This window comes from Sinocyclocheilus anshuiensis, unplaced genomic scaffold (assembly GCF_001515605.1).
Source record: "Sinocyclocheilus anshuiensis isolate Anshui unplaced genomic scaffold, SAMN03320099.WGS_v1.1 scaffold620, whole genome shotgun sequence".
NCBI lineage: Eukaryota > Metazoa > Chordata > Actinopteri > Cypriniformes > Cyprinidae > Sinocyclocheilus > Sinocyclocheilus anshuiensis.
Genome location: NW_015557087.1, coordinates 39,428 through 59,670, shown reverse-complemented (window position 1 = coordinate 59,670; position 20,243 = coordinate 39,428). Strand labels below are relative to the sequence as shown.

Genomic DNA, 20,243 nt, shown 5'->3' with positions numbered 1-20,243 from the left:
GAATTGAGGGAAAAAAGTGTTTATTACGTTTGAAATATGGATATTTATCTTACAAAAATGCATGGATTCGCTACACTAGGCCTTTATTCACCCCCGGAGCCGTGTGAGGGACGTTTTATTACGGATGCGCGCACTGTATTTCACGTCTTCTGAACTATTGGAACTATTTTGCACTGAATGAACCAAAATATCTCTGTTAGCCGTGTGCCCAGCAGAGGGCGCACACGACAAATCAAAACAATGAGCACATGGTAAATGTCAGTAGCTACTGCCCCCATCAGAGCATGAGTCCGCTACGTTTTCCGCTTCTGGGTTGAGCGAGTGGCGCTGAGCGTATTGAGCGAGCGGAGCGGAATCTTCAGAAAGGCGCTCTGCGCTCTTAAGGAAATATTACCACTCCGCTCACGCTCCGCTCCGCTCACATGCTCTGGCCCCCATGCAGCACTGTGAGCTATGTAGCCTATCTGCTGCATTCATGTACGATTGTATGATAAACATTCTTTAAAATCCACAGTAAATAACAAAAGTAAGATGCATGCAGTCATTAGCAGTGTTTAATCACACTTACTGGAACAAATCGAACATATAAGAAATTTGGATTCGGGTATTTCTGATTCTTTTTTGGTCTTTTATCGAACATTTAAAACATTACTCTTGAGCAGTGCAAGGCTGAAAGTTGGAAACCGCAGATGCAAACACCGCCCCTCCACCCCGCCTCCCTCATCCTATTACTATGAGCAGCTGCTGGCCTATCGAGTCCGATACACTTTCATCTTTCAAAGATGTTTTGATAGTCAAGGATGCATCCGATACATAATACCCATGTTGCCTTAAACCCGACGGGAGACCTGTAGAGAAGGAAGAAGTCATTACAGATAACAGAGATGCCTGAATTCAACATTGCTTGCGGGAGGAGCTGATAAAGGTAACGGTCTTTGCTTATCCGCTCACGACAATAAAAGCTTTACCTTTAGTTCAGTAAAAGACTCTACATGCTAACAACGTGACATCTGAGAGAACAGTTAGAAAATTCTAATACAAATCAGTTTATAAAAATGTGGAAATAGATTAGTGAAACTCCACCAGAGCTGCATCCTACGCTTTGTACAATCCTGTATTAACGTTTTGTTGTCTATTTCGCATCTGTACCATACAGCCACCCAATTAATGTGCAATATGACCACCTAATGAATGCAATAAATTGATTATTGTCAAAGGCTTATTAATGAACTTACCAAGTATATTCTAGGCATTTCGAAGAGCTTTTGTAAGCAGAAATTTGTTAATGTCAAAGATCAGTTTTTGACAGTCGCATAACTCTGAAATATTATTGATAATGAAATAATGTTGATTATTAAGTTATGATAAATGGCAGTTACATGTCCATCCCTGTAATACCCTGAAACAGCATGGAGACATATTAACCATTTATTTACTTACTTGTTGACGTGGTACTTTATCTTTTAATAAGAACATAATAAGAACACTTTAATAAGAACCCAGCATTGCATTACCCAACATTATATAGCTAATGCTTAAACATTGTATTACTTACAAGTTACAAAATAGCTAAGGGTAAGAAATGCCATGAAAATTTAAGTTCTGTGTTGTATTTATCTCCACAGGCCCCTTGGAGTACCTTCAGAGACCCTGGTTAAAACCCATGAATTAAAACCCTAAATTATTTACCATTTGTTATGTTAAAACGAATATCAGACTATAACAATGTTTTTGATTAGAGATGTGGGTTCAGAATTTGGGTTAGGTATTTTTGTGTCTCTTGTAATCTTAATTGAACCAGGGATTTAAGCTAGTTCTTGAAATTCCTTTGAGAGTAAAATTCTGACTGACAGCCAAGAAATGTGCTTTGTTGTGATTTAAGAACCAACAATGTAATAATTCCCTAGAGAAAGAAAGCATATTAACACCAGAGGCATGAACAATTTACATATATATAAACTATAATAATCATTACTATTATTATATATGCATTTTAAAGGCCGCATCTGTGTGTGTGTGTGTGTGTGTATAAAGAGAAAGAGTGAAAGAGCAGACTCATAATTTTCTGTAGTAAATATCATTATTGTGGTTCTGGTTTGATGGTGATTTCCTGTTTGACCCTTTGAGACCGCGAGTGTAAAAGATGGATAAAGAAATGAGGTAAAACAGAGGGGAAGCCAATGAGGGCAGAATAATTATTGGAAAATAACTAGAACAACATGTACAGGAAAAATACATGGGCAAAGGAATTAAAATATGTCGCACATATGCTTACCATAAATTATACATCATAACACTCAAAATCTGACTTGTTCAGCCTTACAAGACCGCAAATAAAGAAGTAAGGGTGCCTTTTTCTCTTGATTAAAATGCAAGAGCCACTCTCTGGTTAGCATTGTGTGACAGACTGTGTGTGCATTATGCATGCATGTAACATATGTGAAAGAATGACCTGCTTTACACCACTGCAGTCTGTTGTCAGAGTGAAGATGTGTACTTGTCTGACTGTGTTTATATTCAACATGACTTCTAGATCTGGGTTATTTAGTGTCAAAAGCAGCCTGCTTACTGGGCCTGTCCTTAAGTAGCTTTGTGCATAGCAGTGTGTGTCCTTGCTCGTATGTGTGTGTGTGTGTGTGTGTGTGTGTTGTGGGTCATTGGTTTTGACCTGCTGGTGTGGAAGCCTCCAGTCAGATACATGCTAATAGACTCTAATCATGGCTGACACACGTGTACCAGCTTGACTGTCTGTGTGTGTGTGTGTGTGTGTGTGAATAGACAGAAATATTACATCTCACCTGAGTTAACGTTTAGTGTTCAACTAATATTCTGTGCTTTCTTTGCATCTTTGGATTCTATTGTTTCTGGATTTGTTATTTTTGTGAGAATATTTTTACCTGCAGAAGCAGATCGTCTAGATAACTCTAGTTCTCGAGCCAGAGGTGAACTCCTCCTACCCATCTCTTCCCACGCTCTCGAACAGTCTGCTTTAATTGTCTACATAAAATGAAATCATATCTTTATTGTGGGTATTCAAAGCAGATGATTCAAAACAGATGATTGTCAATAGTGCTCTGAGGGCAGCTCGGAGACAGAAAAATGTCTCTCTGATGACTTTACATGACCCTTCATGGTTAAGGAAATATCAGTCAATATTAGAAAGATATTAGTAAATCACAGAGGAGATGGACTGGAGGAGGCAGGGCCATATTGCAAGCCAGTTATGATGACTGAAATTTCCTCATCAGGGAAAGTCAAAATGCCCTAATGTGAGATGACGATTATGGACAAAAGCACTAAAATCAAAGCATTGCTGTGTTGTTTGAGAAAAGGTATATTACTAAACCATAAATAAGTGATATTAAAATTCTAGCTAATACTGATGTTACGTTCACGTAATGGATTATATTACAAATCTATATGGCTTTGTAAAAAGAAAGGAAGTTAAAACACACTTAAACTACTTAAAGTAATTTAGGCATCACAACATTTTAATACAATATGAAACATACACATTCCTTTTAGAACCTTCTATAAAAAACAGTATATACATTTAAAAACACAAGTATTCAAAATAATAAAGGAAAGACCCTTACACTTGTCAAATTTAGAGCTCTTAAAAGGGTTCAATCTTTGTTATAATTGATCACCACCCTTTTAAATTAGTGCTAAAGATTCTAAATCTTAAAATTTAGCAGATACAATAAATAAGAAAAACACAGATACCAGCTGGTAAATTATATGATGTCAATATGTCAATAAGTTGCCCCTATATGGAAAACTTTATGGTAGATTATAAACTATTTCATGCTGATGTCCACTGTCCAACTATGTCAATGTAGGTTTGATCACTAACTGAATGATTTTCTAAAAAAAAAAAAAAAAGTCTAATTATGTGATATAAACATATAGCTTCACTTTCTGTTGAGGATGTAGTCATATGTTTTGCATCTCTGTTAACTATCTTGCCTGATCTATGGAATCTGTATTTCCGTGTTTTGTTTTATGAATAATACTATTAAGCAGAGTCACACTAATATAGAAAAGAGCAATTTAGCCTCCTATTCCATAAAATGTCTAAACAAATTAACTGTGTGTCAGACATAGGAGACAGAAAGCAGACAGCATTGTGGCGTCTTCAGAGATAAATGTATTGGTAACCAGACCCGCAGACATCAATGTGCTTCTGGAACAGACCTAACCAGACCACTTTCTATCACTTAGCATTAGCATTTAGTCTTAATAACAGTGCTGTGTCCAGCTCATTGTGTAACTAATGTGAATGTATAACCACCTCAAGCAGTTGTCTTATCAATTATCTTAATATTAACATGATTAAAGAAAAATATATTAAGATTAAGATTATGACTGCAGATTCATTAGCAGTGGCTTAGTTTTAGCTGACTTATCTGCATACTGTCGTCAAGGATTAAATATCTTTGAATTTCCTGAGTGAGCGTAAACTGTTGGTATGTCCCTTGTTTTACCCTTGAGATCCTGTTGACAATGTCTCTCTCTCTCTCTCTCTCTCTCGCTATGTGTGTGCCTTCATGTCAGTGTAGATTTTCCCATGGGACGGAGCGGAAAAATTTCAGAGGTGTGGAAATGTTCAGAAAGAGGCCTCCCCCAGGTAAACAATTAGCTACTCATCCTAAACACACACATACACACACTTTTAAATTTAATTGCCATATTGTGCTCTGAATTTAAAATACACACTTTGATTTTAACCTTTATGTGTCAGCAAAATAATTATTTGTTAATATTCATTTTAAAAGTGCCCTTAACACTCAGCTCAACCTTCATTCGATGGCAATTTGTAACTTTTATGTTTTGGTGAATTGGTGGCTAATCCATCAGAATTCATACAATTTAATTTGTACATTTTTGTACGATCTACTTACACCCCGTAGACCTGAACCAGGTTAGATGCCATATTGAATTTGACATGGATGAAAATGAGGCTGTGAGGGATCGACTAACAGTCTTTACAATGGCATACACCATATTAAGGTCCTAGATCACATAATTTTCTGGAGTTTTTGTCTACTGAATATTTTTTCAACTGAACAGTCGGCATATTAAACAACAGCACAATCCATTGAACACACAGTACTTATATCCCTCACTGCCACAATTTCATTCTTGTCAAAAATTAAATTTGGCGCTACTTGATTAAAGTTCTATTGATGGTTAGGTTTAGGACCTTCATGTTGACTTTTTTCTAAAAATTGCACATATATACAAAATCGCCACCAGGTAAAATGTTTCTTTATGACATCGGGTTGCTCAGCTTGAGCAATGATGCTTATGAGAATTAGTCTAAAAATATGCAATATCCTATTCATGCATCAGTAGACCTTAGTCAGGGTTGTGCCATATTTAATTGACAGGAATGAAAACAAGGTAGTGAGGGATAGAAGTACAATGTGTTCAATTGAATATACTGTTGTTTAACAACATACAGATTGTTCAGCTGACAAAACATCTTTATGAAAAAAGGAAAAAACAGTTTTGAAAGCTGTGAGTTGGCAAAAATGACATGATCTAGGACCTTCATATAGTTTATGCCATGGTAAAGACTGTCAGGCTATCCCTCACAGCCTCGTTTTCACTTGCTTTAAATTCAATATGGTGTCTAACTTAAAGCTGCAGTCCGTAACTTTTAGCGCTCTAGCGGTTAATCAACAGAACTGCGTGCGTCTTGCAGAAGAACATTGTAGCCGGAGCTACTTCTCTCTGTTTGTCTATGGCGAATCACGCAGGTACTGGGCTACTCTGCAGCGGTACCTACCCGAACCAGTCTAAATAGTCTGAATATAAACACTTATTATAGGTGTACCGTAGTGATTCAGGACAAGCCAAAAACATGGTTTGGAAAATTGATTCATGGTGTACTCGCTTATTATATACATTTAGTAAATTTTGAACACAAAAAAGTTACGGACTGCAGCTTTAACTATAAAATGAAAAACTGAAACCTGAACTCGTCTGTCTTACTGAATTTACACTTACATTTTATATTGTGTTATGTGGTGCAGTCAGATAAGAACAAGTTCTGTGTGTGATTGGGTAGCCACAGGTGTGATTTTGTTCCAAAGCTTGTGTGTTTTCACTGTGGTGCAGTGCAACATCAAAAGTTAAAGATATACACGTGAGTATATGCTGGAGCATTGTGCTTAACAGTCCGGAGGTTTCCTTCCTTGGCACCAGACTTCCTCTCTCTCTCCACACATAACAGAAGTAGCACATGCACAGACACCTGACTAGTCCAGATGTCTTCCGAAGTGCCTCCCTTTCTTACCCCCCTCCTTTCCCTTAAGTATGAAACTGTCTGTTTATCAGGAGCCACTTTGGCTCTGAATCTTATTACTATATTGATATTTCATTGCCAGATGAGTCAGTATGGTCGCTGGCTCCTTGTGTCTTCTACCCATACATGTTATACAGCTCTGCAGTCTAAGTTGCCCTGGCAACCTCCTCAGTCAGTTCCTATTGGCCACATCCTCGACCAATAGAACAGCTTTCTGATTATGTCATATAAAAACAACGTCGTAGTTCTAGTGGCGCTGCTTGACAGAGTCCGGTGACAGTGTTAATATAACATGTCGTCAGCCTGGTGAAAAATCGATATTTCAGAGGTTTTTAGCTGAATGTCAATTAATATTTGCTTATGTAGGAGTTTAAAGCCACATTTATTTATTATACTTAAATATTACATGCATATCTGAAACGCAGAAAGTTACTCTAAATGAATGTCCAAAAACAATCCTTTAGTGTAGAAAATTCACGCTGTTTAAAAACATTTAGGAACTAGATTTGTGAAAGTGTTATCGAATCGCAACGAATGACCTCAACGACTCTGCGGCAAATCAAAATTGAGAGGGAGTGAAGTGTATTTTACCGCCGCGTCTGTAATCTGATGTCTTCCACTCAGCGCTCCGTCACTCGGCGCCGGTCTGCAGCTGCCGCGCGCACGTTTCCCCGTCGCTCCGCTGGTGTGATGTAGGCTACGACTGCTGTGTGCTCAGAGCTGTGTAAATGAAACGACGGTGGGACAACATGACTATCCCGAAAGACATCCCAGAGAAGTGGTTTCCAATCATTCTCCCTCTAAAAAGGAAGAAAGAGGGATTAAGCAACTCAACAAAAATAAGAAAAGGAGCAGGTACCTTTACTGTGTGTCATATGTTTACCACAGATGATGTGATCTAGTTGGTGATTTCTATTATTCTAATATATGTGACATGATATTCATATTGGAATAGAGGTCATTTAAACATTCAGATAATAATGTCACATTTATTTATTTATTTATTTAATGTTTCTTCTTCCTTCAACACTTCCCTGTCATGTAAATAAACAACCTTGTCTTCTTTCATAAATGTGCTTATTCATTCATTATTTTACTCTCATGATTCTTACAAAATCACACCAATGTCCAGTGACCGATGTGTGTATTCTACGACCTTGTGGTCATAACCATCATGCTTTCCCTAGTCAACATTCACAAATCACTCAGTCAATTAATTGCATCTCAATTTATTTTTAAATGTAAAACAGTCTGTATAGTCAGTCTTTAGAAGGTCTTGTTATTGATGTTATTGAGATGATTGCATAACCTAATTTCTACATTGAAAGTTAATGTCTTTTAAGATCTGTCACACTGTATATCTCACAATATTCAACTAACCGAGTTAGAATCTCTTTCTCATCTGCATTTTCCCAATGAATCATAGCAGTTTATTTCACAGTGTTAAATGAGTGATCTGTGTGAACTGCTTATCAACATGAGGTCCGATTTTGCACCGTTTTAAATGTAATATATGTAATGAACACAGCCTGCAACATTTTCACTCACTGTCATGTTTTGTTTTTGCAAAACAGTTTGTATTTTTCACTAAATGTTGTTGTAAGTTTTTGTTGGTGAAAGTAAGTAACTTGATGCTGTTCTGGTTTGTAGAGGTGTTGAGCTGGAACTCTCAGATTCTGTAAAGCCAGTCCGCAACTGAACAAGAATTGCTGTTTGATTGGGGATCAACTTTATGTGCTTTTTTTTTCTCTTTTGTGAGGTCTTGGGGATTTTTACACTCAGTGGCCTCAATATATGTGTAGCCATTTCAGTTTATCATGTGGAGTCATTTGTTCCACATTGCTGTGATTCGTACCTGTACAACAGGCTGGAAATCATAGTGAGATTATTGATTTTACCTCTTCGACATTCATATTTATGTCTCACTTTCCTTATGACGAGATAAGTTAAGATGTCTGTCATATATCGCAGTGTCTGTCACAGCATAGATGCTCTCATTTTCAGTCACTTTAGAGATAGAGCCATCTAAAAATGACCAGAATGATTCAGGCAACAGTGGTGGCTGTCATGTGTAAAGGTGTCAAAGTTTCATTTTAAATCAAGAAGATTCCCACAAAATCACCTTTTCTGTCTTATTTGTACTTGTCAAACATTTCAGATGTGATTAGACATTATAAGTTACTTATTAAGTATAGGAACTGACCTTAAGTTGACCCTTAAGGCCAAGAAATATCCAGTGGACAAGTCGCAGAAAGAAATTCATTCTTATAGTTGACTTTTAACCTTAGGTAGGAATAGTTGTCTTAGTAACACTGTTCCTGGCCTTTTCAGGGGTTGATTTCTTAACACTGGGCTTGTTAAAGTGAATGTCTCTTCTGACGCAGTCTATTGTGACAAAGTGGTGATCATCTCCTGCATACTTGACTATCATATCTCTGTGCATTTAACATTGCCATTATTATCCTTACTTCCAGTTAGAGTTGGTTCGATTTTAAAGGTATATAGGATATAAATGTGGAAGATAAGTTAACATATCTGTAGATCATATGCTATCAGAATGGATAAGGCAGAGTTAGGTATAAGTGACTTCTGAATGTATTAGATATTTATTTTAATGAAAAAAATATCCTGCAGAATCAAGGGTTTAAATGGGGAATTCACCACTGGCAAGATGGGCTTTTAATAAAACCAGGGTGCAGTAAAAATGTGAAAATTGACTAGAGAAATGGTTGTGACTTTAGCTGAAAAATAAGCAGGGATATCTGGGTACAGGTAAAACATAGAAAGAATACTAATATAAGTTTCACTCATATTGATTGGTTTATGTTTATATACTACTGTCATTGTAACAATATAAAGCTGGTTGAAAATCAGCAGACTTCTTCAAATTATGTTTAAAAATAAATTAGCAAAACATTTTCGTTAACTACAAATACTTACAATACACACTTTAATTCACAGTTTTATGGTATACTCAGTGTTTTTAATTATTTATTTAGTACAGTGTTACAAGTGCTTTCTTTGTGGTTACACACACACACATCTAAAATAGCCTTTATGGAACATATTTTTGCCGCACTGAATGTGTTGCAGTCAGTAGGTGTTATGTGAACCTCTGTAATTCCTTTACTCAGAGAGTCTGCTCTCTGCTATTTTACAGTCAGCTATAATGTGGCGAAACCCCCTGAGTATTTGACGAACATACTTACTATATAAACTGTCATATTGGTGATGGATGGATTTGGTCAGTCCAGTAAAGAATACTGTAGGTTGGTGAGAGATGGCGAGTGTATTCCAGTATGGATAGATGAGTCAGCCAGCTGGGCATATGTAGGCACTTGGCAAAGAGTAGAAGGGATGGGGAAATGGGAGCAGACTGCAAGATAAGAGAGAGCAAAAGCAAGCAAATGATGCATAGAGACTGAGATGAAGTAAAAGGTCATGTGGAGGTCATGTGCTTTTTTTTTTTTATCAAATGAACAAATGCTCAAGATGCTCAGCATATGTTTTGGTATTACAGTGTAGTACACACTCTCTCACCATATTCAGAACAGGAAAATCATCTGCTTTAAAGGGGTCATATGATGTTGCTAAAAATAACATTATTTTGTGTATTTGGTGTAATGAAATGTGTTTATGCGGTTTAAGGTTCAAAAAACACATTATTTTCCACATACTGTACATTATTTTTTCTCCTCTATGCCCCGCCTTTCTGAAACGCTGGTGAACTGTTCTGGAACAGTGTTGTAAATACAACTTAACCACTGATTTCTAGTCGTGTCCTCTTTTGGAAGGCCAAACAAAGTAGTTTCGCTTTCACAAGCGTCACACATGGTGGGCTTGAGTGAGCGGCGGCCGGCAGATTCAACGAAGGAGCGTCCGGCGGGCTTGCGGCAACCATATGTGACGACCCCGGGCTGGACTCCACTTCATCCACGGTGAAAGCCGATCTGGCGATCCACAGCGCGAAGTTGATGTATTCCCTCAGCGACCAGCACGGATCAGCTCCAGGCATGACGAAGCGATATCGTCCTCTTTTGGAAGGCCAAACAGAGTAGTTTCGCTTTCACAACGAAACACACAGCATCTTCATGACATGGCGGCAGCAACAATACTACAGCGAGAATAAAAGTTATGCCTTCTTTCTTTGCGTGAACATTAGGGCGGCGTTATGCAAATCTTCCCACATCCTGACGTAGACATGTGGGGGTGTGTTAGAACGAGCCGTTTTAGGTAGGCGTGGTTGACTCTTAACTTATAAAGAATATCTCTTTGGATTTGAGACTTTAGTCTTTGCAACTTTACAGATCTTCTTTATGCACCAAGAGCTTGTAACACTTCAAAGAGAAAGGAAAAATTGAAATCGCATCATATGAGCCCTTTAAGGAGAATGAGAGAGAAGTAAGAATTAAAAGCAGTAAATTAAAAGAACTCTTTAGGCAAATGCAACCGTTTAAATGAATACATTAGTGAGTATTTGGCCTCTGTTAAGGATGGAGTCATGCGTTTGGCTCGTGTTCTGGCTGTTCCTCTGCTGTGTGTGCAAAAAGGTTGGAGTACAGTAGCAATTAGCTCACCCACTTAGAGGCTAAATTGAGCCTGTGGCTTGTCTCTTTTAGACATTAAATGAGACAAATGCTTTGAAATAGTGGAGACAACAGGACCTTCAATGGTGCTTTAGTGCTACTTTGACACTTTGATTAAATGTGTGATGTTTTTAGACCTGTCTGAAAGATTCCCTTTGAAAGCAATTGATGGTGTTAACTTGAGAACAATCTATATTAACTTAATAGAATATTATTATACTAAGTTATTTGAACTTTTATTTCTCTCACATCAAGGTTTATTCTCATTTTTCATTCTTCACACTTCAGGGTCGTTATAAAATGGTATAACGTGTGCCAGTTTCTTTATACTTTTTGTATTCCTGTTAGATTCATATGGTTTTGAAAGACCATTTATATAATTTTTCAAGAAAAAACTCATGTTGTATAACCAGAAATTTATGTGAGTGTCTTATTTGAATCATATTCTTTAAAAAAAAAAAAAAAAAAAAAAGCTTTACATTTTTAAATATCTTTTTCAAGTTCTTTTTTTTTTTTTTACAAATATCATAAATTATTAATTATTATACTGTTATGTTTTGAGGGTCGTATCGCATAACATTTTACAACCTTAACTAACCTTTCCTTCTCAAAAGATTAGCCTGATATTCTCAATCTAATATTTTAAAAGACTTATTGACCTTGTCACAAATCATGAGGGTCTGCAATGAACCTTTCTTTGATATCATCTTTATATTTAAATTTTTTTTCCTGCATATTTCTGCATGTTGGTTGAACCATGTGACTTTGATGATTTCTGAAAGATCATGTGATACTGAAGACTGAGGTAATGGCTGCTGGATATTCAGCTTTGCCATCACCAGAATAAAACAGAAATAAAAATATTAAAATAGAAATCAGTTCTTTTAAATTGTAATAATATTTAGCAATATTCGAGATTTTACTGTATTTTTCATCAAATACATGCAACTTTGGTGAGCATAAGAGACTTAGGCCTATGCCAAAATACTTTGATTTTAATTTAGAAAAAAAAGTCTCATGTCAGTCACAACAACGCTTCGCATGACTTTCAGAATAGTCCATCAATGCACCACTAGTTTACACAAGACATGTATTGCATCACTGCACATCCATAACTTGCTTGTCTGTTTGAATTTGCACAGATTTGTGAGCTAGCATAGCGGATGTCCTTGGCAGTAGTGCTGAATCACAACAACAACCACTCTTCTGTCAACGAGACTGTTTTTGAGAAATGTTGTACAAGCAGTGTTTCACTGCGGCTCTCGCTTGTCCTTGGCTGCATTAGTAAGGGCGTTGTGTTAAAAGTGCTTAATGGCCCAGTTTGCTGAGGTGCTCTCCGGATGGAACCAGACCCACCTATGGCCAAAGCTATTATGTCATCGGCAGCCAATAGGCAGGTAATGCACTCTCAGACTCTAGCAGCAGCAGTGTGATTTTCCATCAGGACTGATAACAGAGAGTACAACAGATAGCCACAAGCAGGGGAAAAGAAAGATGTGACCTTGAGGAAGAGAGGAGAAAATGAAAGCATAGAGGATGAGTACAGAATGAGAGAGTGATGGGGTAAGGATGGCTGAGAGCAGACATACAGATTTAGGGAAGATGTAGTGAGTTGAATAAAGGCTGAGTCAGTCTTCATTAGGGCCTGAGCACCAATGGTGCGAGGACCCTCTTGGAATTGCTCTGTTTATTTTTCTTCTTCTTCTTCTCCAAAGTGAATCGCATTTTTGAGGGCCATAAACAATGCTCGAAAACTTGCAAAACTTTGCACACACATCAGAACTGGCGAAAATTTACATCTGATATGGGTTTCAGAATTGGGCATGTCAAAATGGCTTGATAGCGCTATAAAATTTCAACGAAACAACCTTCACACTACATTTCACACTATATGTAATGTCCCAATACCTACAAAAAAAGTCTCTTGGAGCGAAGTCTTAAACACAACTGGAAGTCAGCCATTTTGAATTTCCTCTACAATTTTTGTGCAGTTTTTGTAATTTTCAGACCTCATACTTTAACAAATTCTGGTGAGTGTAATCATAAGGTTACATCATTTTACATACATCATCCTTTGCCATGCTAAATTGCGAAGATCTTGAGTTTTCGTTGAAGGGCTTGTCCCTGGTAGCCTGACAAATGTTTTGCCGTGAAACAGGAAGTTGCTGTAACTCAGGCAAACAATATCCAGTCTGCCCCAAACTTCACACTTTCGATAGGAGTTCTGTCCTGAACACGTCCATGCCCATATTCAGTTATAGTCATAGCGCCACCTGCTGGCAACAGGAAGTGACATGTTTAACACTGTTATGGACTCCTAGAAACATATTAAAAAGCATCAGTAAGTGTTAAATAGGCTAGCAACATACTAGAAACATTTTAAAACATGCTAGCAACACTTAGCTAAGTGCTAAAGCATGCTATTAATGCAATTAAACAGGAAGTTTCAACTCAGGCATGCAGTGTCCAATCTGCCCCAAACTCAACCAAACATAACATGCAACATGCTAGAAACATGGTAAAGCATGCTAGCAACACTTAGCTAATTTGCTAAAGCATTCTATTAATACAATGAAACAGGATGTTGCTGTAACTCGGGCATGCAATGTCCTGAACACATCTAAATGCCAATATTCAGTTATAGTCATAGCGCCACCTACTGTCAACAGGAAGTGACAGTACTATTAGCTGGAAGTCATGCACTATTAGCAACACACTAAAATAAGCCATTGAGCGCTAAACATGCTAGAAATATGCTCAAACATGCTAGCAACACTTACTAAGTGCTAAAGCATGCTATCAATGCCTTAAAACAGGAAGTTGTTGTAACTCATGCATACATTGTCCAATCTGCCCCAAATTTCACATATATGATAAGAGTCCTGGCCTGAAGACATCTAAAGGCTAATATCCAGTTATAATCATAGCACCACCTGTTGGCAACAGGATATGTAATGTTTAACACTAAAACATGCAGTGTCCAATCTAAGTCCAATTTACATTAACTCAAACATACCATGTTTGATCTGCACCAAACTTTATATGTTTGATAAAAGTCCTGCCCTGAAGACATCTAAATGCTAATATTCAGTTATAATCATAGCACCACCTGTTGGCAACAGGATATGTAATGTTTTACACTAAAACATGCAGTGTCCAATCTAAGTCCAATTTAGACTAACTCAAACATACCATGTTTGATCTGCACCAAACTTTATATGTTTGATAAAAGTCCTGCCCTGAAGACATCTAAATGGCAATATTCAGTTATAGTCATAGCACCACCAGCTGGCAGCAGGAAGTTTGGCACATATAAATGACTTTGACATATTCCTTCTATATTTACCACTTTAAATGCATGTTGCCCCACCGTTCACTGTTTTCTTAAGGCCACCGGGGTGGAGGTGGTTCCGGGTGCGAGGGCCCTTTCAACGCTGCTTGCAGCTTTAATTGTTATTTATGTTTGTATATGATACTACCATAGATGACTTTCTGATGTACAGTATTAAGGACATCAAAATGCTACATTTTTAGGATCATGATCTTGAAATAGCAGTTTTATTTGAAAATTTCTTTGAGTATACAAGAAATAGTGCGACCTGTGTCAACAATGACAACTAGGAGGTAAATTTGCTTCAGTCAATTGAGAGTGAGAGCGTTTTCTGAACACTAACACTTCAAGGACTGATCCTTCAACTCATAAAAAATATGGAAAACTAGTATACAAAACCACGTGACATTAGGTTAAACTCTCAGATAAATCTAGAAATATTCCAAACATTGTATCCTGTTTCACAGGGGGAAAAAAATGAATGGTGAATTTAGAGACTACAGGTATCATATATTATTCAATGGAACACAATGTTCTTTATTGGTGAGCAACATTCACAAGGATTGCATAACTCAGAAACAATGCATTCACAAGCAAAAGATCAAACTTAAGCTGATATAAACTTACAGTATGACTCATTTCTAAGCTACCAATGGAGATGCAAAATTTATAAGTGTTACAAATGCTGAGAATAAAAGTGTTAAATAAAAAGATAACTGTATCGATAGCTATATTAGCTCCACACTAACGCACAATAATGTTCTGTTTATGTTATTTAATTTTTTTCAGTCTGCAGCTTTAAATTCTCTGGCTTTATAACGTTTGGTAAATTCTGATTGCCTGTCAATGTTTTTATCATTCAACAGCTCGAAAGATTGTTTGAAAGTGATTCCAATGAAAATGTTCCTCTGTCATTATCATTATAGTTGTGGTATGACTTTCCTATTCTCATAGAATTACAATTATTATTGATACATGGTGCATTATTGACCTAAATGCCCCTAGAAATGGTACCTAAGTTAACCCAAAAAACATCTGTCATCATTTACTCACCTTCGTGTCATTCCAAACCTGCATGATTTGCTTTTCTCTGTGGAACATAAAAGAAGATTTTGAACAACATTGAGGTCCAAACAACATCAGACCCCAGTGACTTTCATTGTTTGGACCAAAAAAAACAAACAAAAAAAAAAAAAGAAATTTTTCAAAATACCAACTTTTGTGTTCTGCAGTCATACATGTTTGAAATTACATGATGGTGAGAAAATTATGACAGAATTTTCTATCCCTTTAAGGGTACATATTAGTAGCCTGACTTACTTAGCTTCATACAGTTTAGAATACTAAGGTGTACTTTTAAGGGTACTGCCCCAGTGACCCATGTCCCATGTTTTTTTTTTGTTTTGTTTTTTTGTGGCAGCTTAAAGTGCTTGCTTTGGTGTGTTTCTGTGTGGTGGCTATGTGGGCAGTGCATATAAATCGGCCATTATAGCGGCAAAATATGAGAGAGCCAAGCTGTCTTAACACAGGAAACCACAGGCAGAGAGAGTCTCGGTGACTAAGCAGAGGACCAGAGCAGGTGTGAAGGTCTCGGTGCAGACTACAGACTGGCTATATTCGCGTGCATGGGTTTATGGGTTTGACCGTTTGATGCATGTGTAAATGGTGCAGATGCAGTTCTCGGCCATTCATCAGACCTATTTTTTCTCACTTCTGAGCAGGGAGTAATGAGGTTAGTCTTTTTTATTTTCGTAGAAGATTCTCATCCATTTTATAGCAGCACAGAGTGAAATCAGCCCAACCAAATGCTTTAACTTACTCTTTATCTGTATGAGCCTCTTGCAAACTACCACAGTGAAAGGTTATGTTGAGGGTGAGGAAGAGATGAGAGATAAGAGTGAGTTTCAGTTGCTTTTTTCTTTCAGAGGAGAGATTTGATTGAGATATTTTGCTCAACACTTCCTTGGTCCATCAGCTAGACCAGTACTAGCCAACAAAATCTAGAGTGTTTGGAAATTCATGCTGGTCTAAGATCTTTCCAGCAGGGTAGAACAGAGAAACCTGTCTCCTCCACAAAGATGCAGTGAGTCAGCCATGGATAATATAATATGATGATACACACACACACTCACACTCACACTCACACTCACATACAGACAGGCTGTCAAATGGAATGGCCATTACCCAGCCCAAAAAAAACGTGCAGCTGTGAGCACAGGATGTGACAGATACATAGCAAAGTGAATCCAACAGAGCCATTTTCTACAATTTCTGTCAAAAGACGAGAGACCCAAAAGAAAGAGCTTTTCTCTGATACAAGCTGGTGTGTTTATTTACTACTTTGTGTGTTTTTGTGTCTTATGTGTCAGTCTGGCTGGAAACACTGCGGTGTTAAGAGCTTTGTGTGAGCTTGGAACTGTGAGTCTCGTTTTCAACAGAAGTGAAAACAGCAGGTTTATGACTGTATGTTAACCACAGTCTGTAATGCAGAAATTTATCTGTCACACTACAATTAGCCATGACTTTCTTCTTCTTTGTTCTGTTGCACTCGACTTAGCAACTACAGCTCTATCTCATTTTATTAAAGCTGGTGTTTAACACTGACATGTACCTCTGATTGTATAGTTTGTTTCATGGGGAACTGAAAGTTACTGTATTCCACTGTTACTGCATGATAAATGCAGGTGCGTGACTTTTGCGCTCAGCTAATTCAAACTTTTTTCATAGCAAACATAAAGCATATTTTGCATGTGCTGCTTGTGCACGGCTTCCTGTTTATTTTTTCTCTAGGGTTATCGTACATTGCAATGACTAATAAAAGAAGCACAACAGAGCAGTGTGTTTATTGTAAGCCAGTAAGCAAGTCTTCTGCCCCATGTTGTATGTTTGAGTTGATTATTTTTCAGTTTTCTATTTCTATTTCAGTAGTGTTTAGGCATTTCAGAAGCTTCAATGGACAGTGCCATAAAGGGATAGTTCACCTAAAAGTGGTTATTCTCTCGTCATTTACTTATCGTCATGTCATTCCACACCTGACATTTTTAAACAGAAAAAAAGTGAAGACTCATTTGTAATGGTCTATCGCTGGCATCAAAATTATTTTTATATTTTATATATTTCAGGCCATTTTTACATCTCAGAGTTTGTTTTCTTCACAGAGGAGGAAAGGAGAGTCCGGGCCAACGATAGAGAGTACAATGAGAAGTTCCAGTATGCTGTAAGTCACACATATAACGTCATACATCATAAATTTACTTATAAATTAAGTGTACAGTTTTCTTCTGCCTCTCCTTCACCTCTCCCCATCATCTCTTTCACTGTCCACAGAGCAACTGCATCATGACCTCAAAGTACAACATCATTACTTTCCTTCCAGTCAACTTGTTTGAGCAGTTCCAGGAAGTTGCCAATACCTACTTCCTGTTTCTCCTCATACTGCAGGTATTTACTCCGAATGAATTCTTACTTCAGATGATTATTACAAGTGTAGAGAAAAAAACAAGTTATTTTGTAAACGTCAAATCATGGCTGTGACCATGACAATATTCATCCTGGCCTAAAGGTTGCAGTTTGCGAGAACATGCATGCCACAATCATTTTGACAGATTGTTTGACCGTGTTCACATTAATTACTAAGACTAGTTGGTGCATTAGTATGTTATACAAATGGCTTTAAAAATGTGTGTAATCGTGTGTATGTTTTTGTCTCAGTTGATTCCACAGATTTCCTCATTATCCTGGTTCACTACCATTGTGCCTTTAGTGCTGGTGCTGAGCATCACTGCAGTCAAAGATGCCACCGATGACTATGTGAGTCTCACACGCACACATTCTGTAATTTACTGTAACTGCCAAACTCCTCTACACACATAAATATGGTTATACTTATACCAGTGACCTATCACACCACAACTGCCACACGAAAAAACAGTCAGACACACACATGTCACACACATCTCTGTTCATCTCACAGTTTCGTCACAAGAGTGACAACCAGGTGAATAACCGTCAGTCTCAGGTCCTCATCGGTGGCATGTGAGTCTCATATTAAAATACACACTTCCTTTTACATTGTTTGCAAGAAAACATCTGCTGTTTACAAGAAATATAAATGTGTCTGAGCTGTTGCTTGTAAGATAGTGAATGTTCATGACATAAAAGCATATATATATATATTTAAAATGAATATGTAATATACATTTTAATTGTAATTTGTAAATTAATATTACATTTATTTATAAAAAAAATAATATACACTATACACTTTAGAGCACTTTTTAATCATCGTATAGCAATTTTCCAACAATCACAAGGCATTAATAAGTATCCTATATATATATATTTTTTTTTTTCACTTTCTCAGTCTTCAGAAGGAGAAATGGATGAATGTCAGAGTGGGTGACATCATCAAACTGGAGAACAATCAGTTTGTGGCAGTGAGTTTTCCTCTGTAGTCCTTCATGACATTAATGAATGAATTAAACGTGGTTTAATAAAATAAAAAGACACTTTACTAGCTCAGCAGTCACAGACATTACTTGCAGTAATTCACGGTCATGTACGCACCAATCTCTGATGCATTTGCTCTCGAATACTGCTCTGTGAAATTGATCCAGTAGCCAAGGTCTTATTCGCTGATTATGCCTCTGGTTACTCTGTCTCTCAAGGATCAACAGCAGCTTAGGTGTCTCTAGTCTGTATACCAGTGTTATTTTAATATTATTTAGATACTATTATAGTTATTAATATTTTGAAAAGCTTTTCTTTTTGTACTTTCATATTTAATTTTAATCTTAGTTACATTTTTTGTAATTTTGCTGTGCTTTTATAATTTTTATTCATTTTTGTCTTTTAAAATATTACTATTTAAATTTATTTTTATTTCAGTTTTGGTTTTATTTATTTTATTTTCAGTTAGTAATTTTAGTGCTTCAACTTAAACTAAACAAAACTTCGTTTTTCACCCTTAATATTTTGTTTTATTTCAGCTTTATTTTAATGAAAAATGTTTTAATAGTTTTAGTTAATAGTAACTGCTGTGTACTGTATATGTGTTACAGGCTGACCTGCTCCTGTTGTCCAGCAGTGAACCACATGGCCTCTGTTACATTGAAACTGCAGAACTGGATGGGTATGCCTGTGTTTATTTCCTGAATTTGCTGTTTAACATGATTTAGTGATTCCAGTGCAGCTCAATACAATGTCGTTATTTTTCTGCCACAGCGAAACGAACATGAAGGTTCGTCAGTCTCTGTCTGTTACCTCAGAGCTGGGAGATCCTAATAACCTGGCCCAGTTTGATGGTATGTGATTTTGAACGCGCTCCAGTTAGATGTGAAAGTTAGCCAAAGTGGAAATGAGAAAGTGCATTAGTAAGAAAAAGAGACAGCTGACCAATCTTGTGAACTGATAAATGAGAGAATATGTTTGTGTACAGTGTGTTTCAGATTTGCAGAAATGTATGGAACAAAAATAGAAAGGCAATAAAAGGAATTGCGTATTTTCAGTGAGGGCATTCTAGTATGAATTGCACTTACTGGCAATCACTGTTTATTTGCATATTTTAGTACAGATTCACTAAAGGTATTATGCAAAGTAGGTTACAGCACAAACTCGTCCAAAAAAAAAAAAAACTGTGCTAAATACAATAAAATGTGTAATTGAATAAATGAAATGTATAATTAAATAAAATTGTAAATAAAAATTTTGACATTTCTAAAAAAAAAACATTACATAATTTAAGTATGCATGATAGAGTTGCTAATGTTTTAACATGGCAGAAGTCTCCAAACTCATCCTTTCTAATCATCCTACTGCTTGTCCGCTTGATCCTATTCCATCTCATCTCCTTCAAGTAATTTCTCCTGCCGTTGTATCTGCACTCACTCACATCGTTAACACATCCCTTCACACACTGGTGTTTTTCCCTCAACATTTAAACAGGCTTGTATAACCCCACTTCTTAAGAAACCCACTCTTAACCCAACTCTTTTAGAGAACTACAGACCGGTTT

At 36.9% G+C, this 20,243-nt stretch overlaps 1 protein-coding gene across 1 annotated transcript in view; it reads left to right on the top strand.

Annotated features, from left to right (window-relative positions):
* The first annotated feature begins 7,041 nt into the window (after positions 1-7,041).
* Positions 7,042-20,243, top strand: part of LOC107677029 (phospholipid-transporting ATPase ID-like) — a 39,135-nt gene continuing 25,933 nt past the window's right edge. The window contains exons 1-8 of the mRNA XM_016471810.1: positions 7,042-7,168; positions 17,389-17,447; positions 17,558-17,671; positions 17,942-18,040; positions 18,204-18,265; positions 18,594-18,666; positions 19,291-19,361; positions 19,454-19,533. Coding sequence (XP_016327296.1) covers positions 7,042-7,168; positions 17,389-17,447; positions 17,558-17,671; positions 17,942-18,040; positions 18,204-18,265; positions 18,594-18,666; positions 19,291-19,361; positions 19,454-19,533 — 685 coding nt within the window. The remainder of the gene's footprint in view (positions 7,169-17,388; positions 17,448-17,557; positions 17,672-17,941; positions 18,041-18,203; positions 18,266-18,593; positions 18,667-19,290; positions 19,362-19,453; positions 19,534-20,243) is intronic.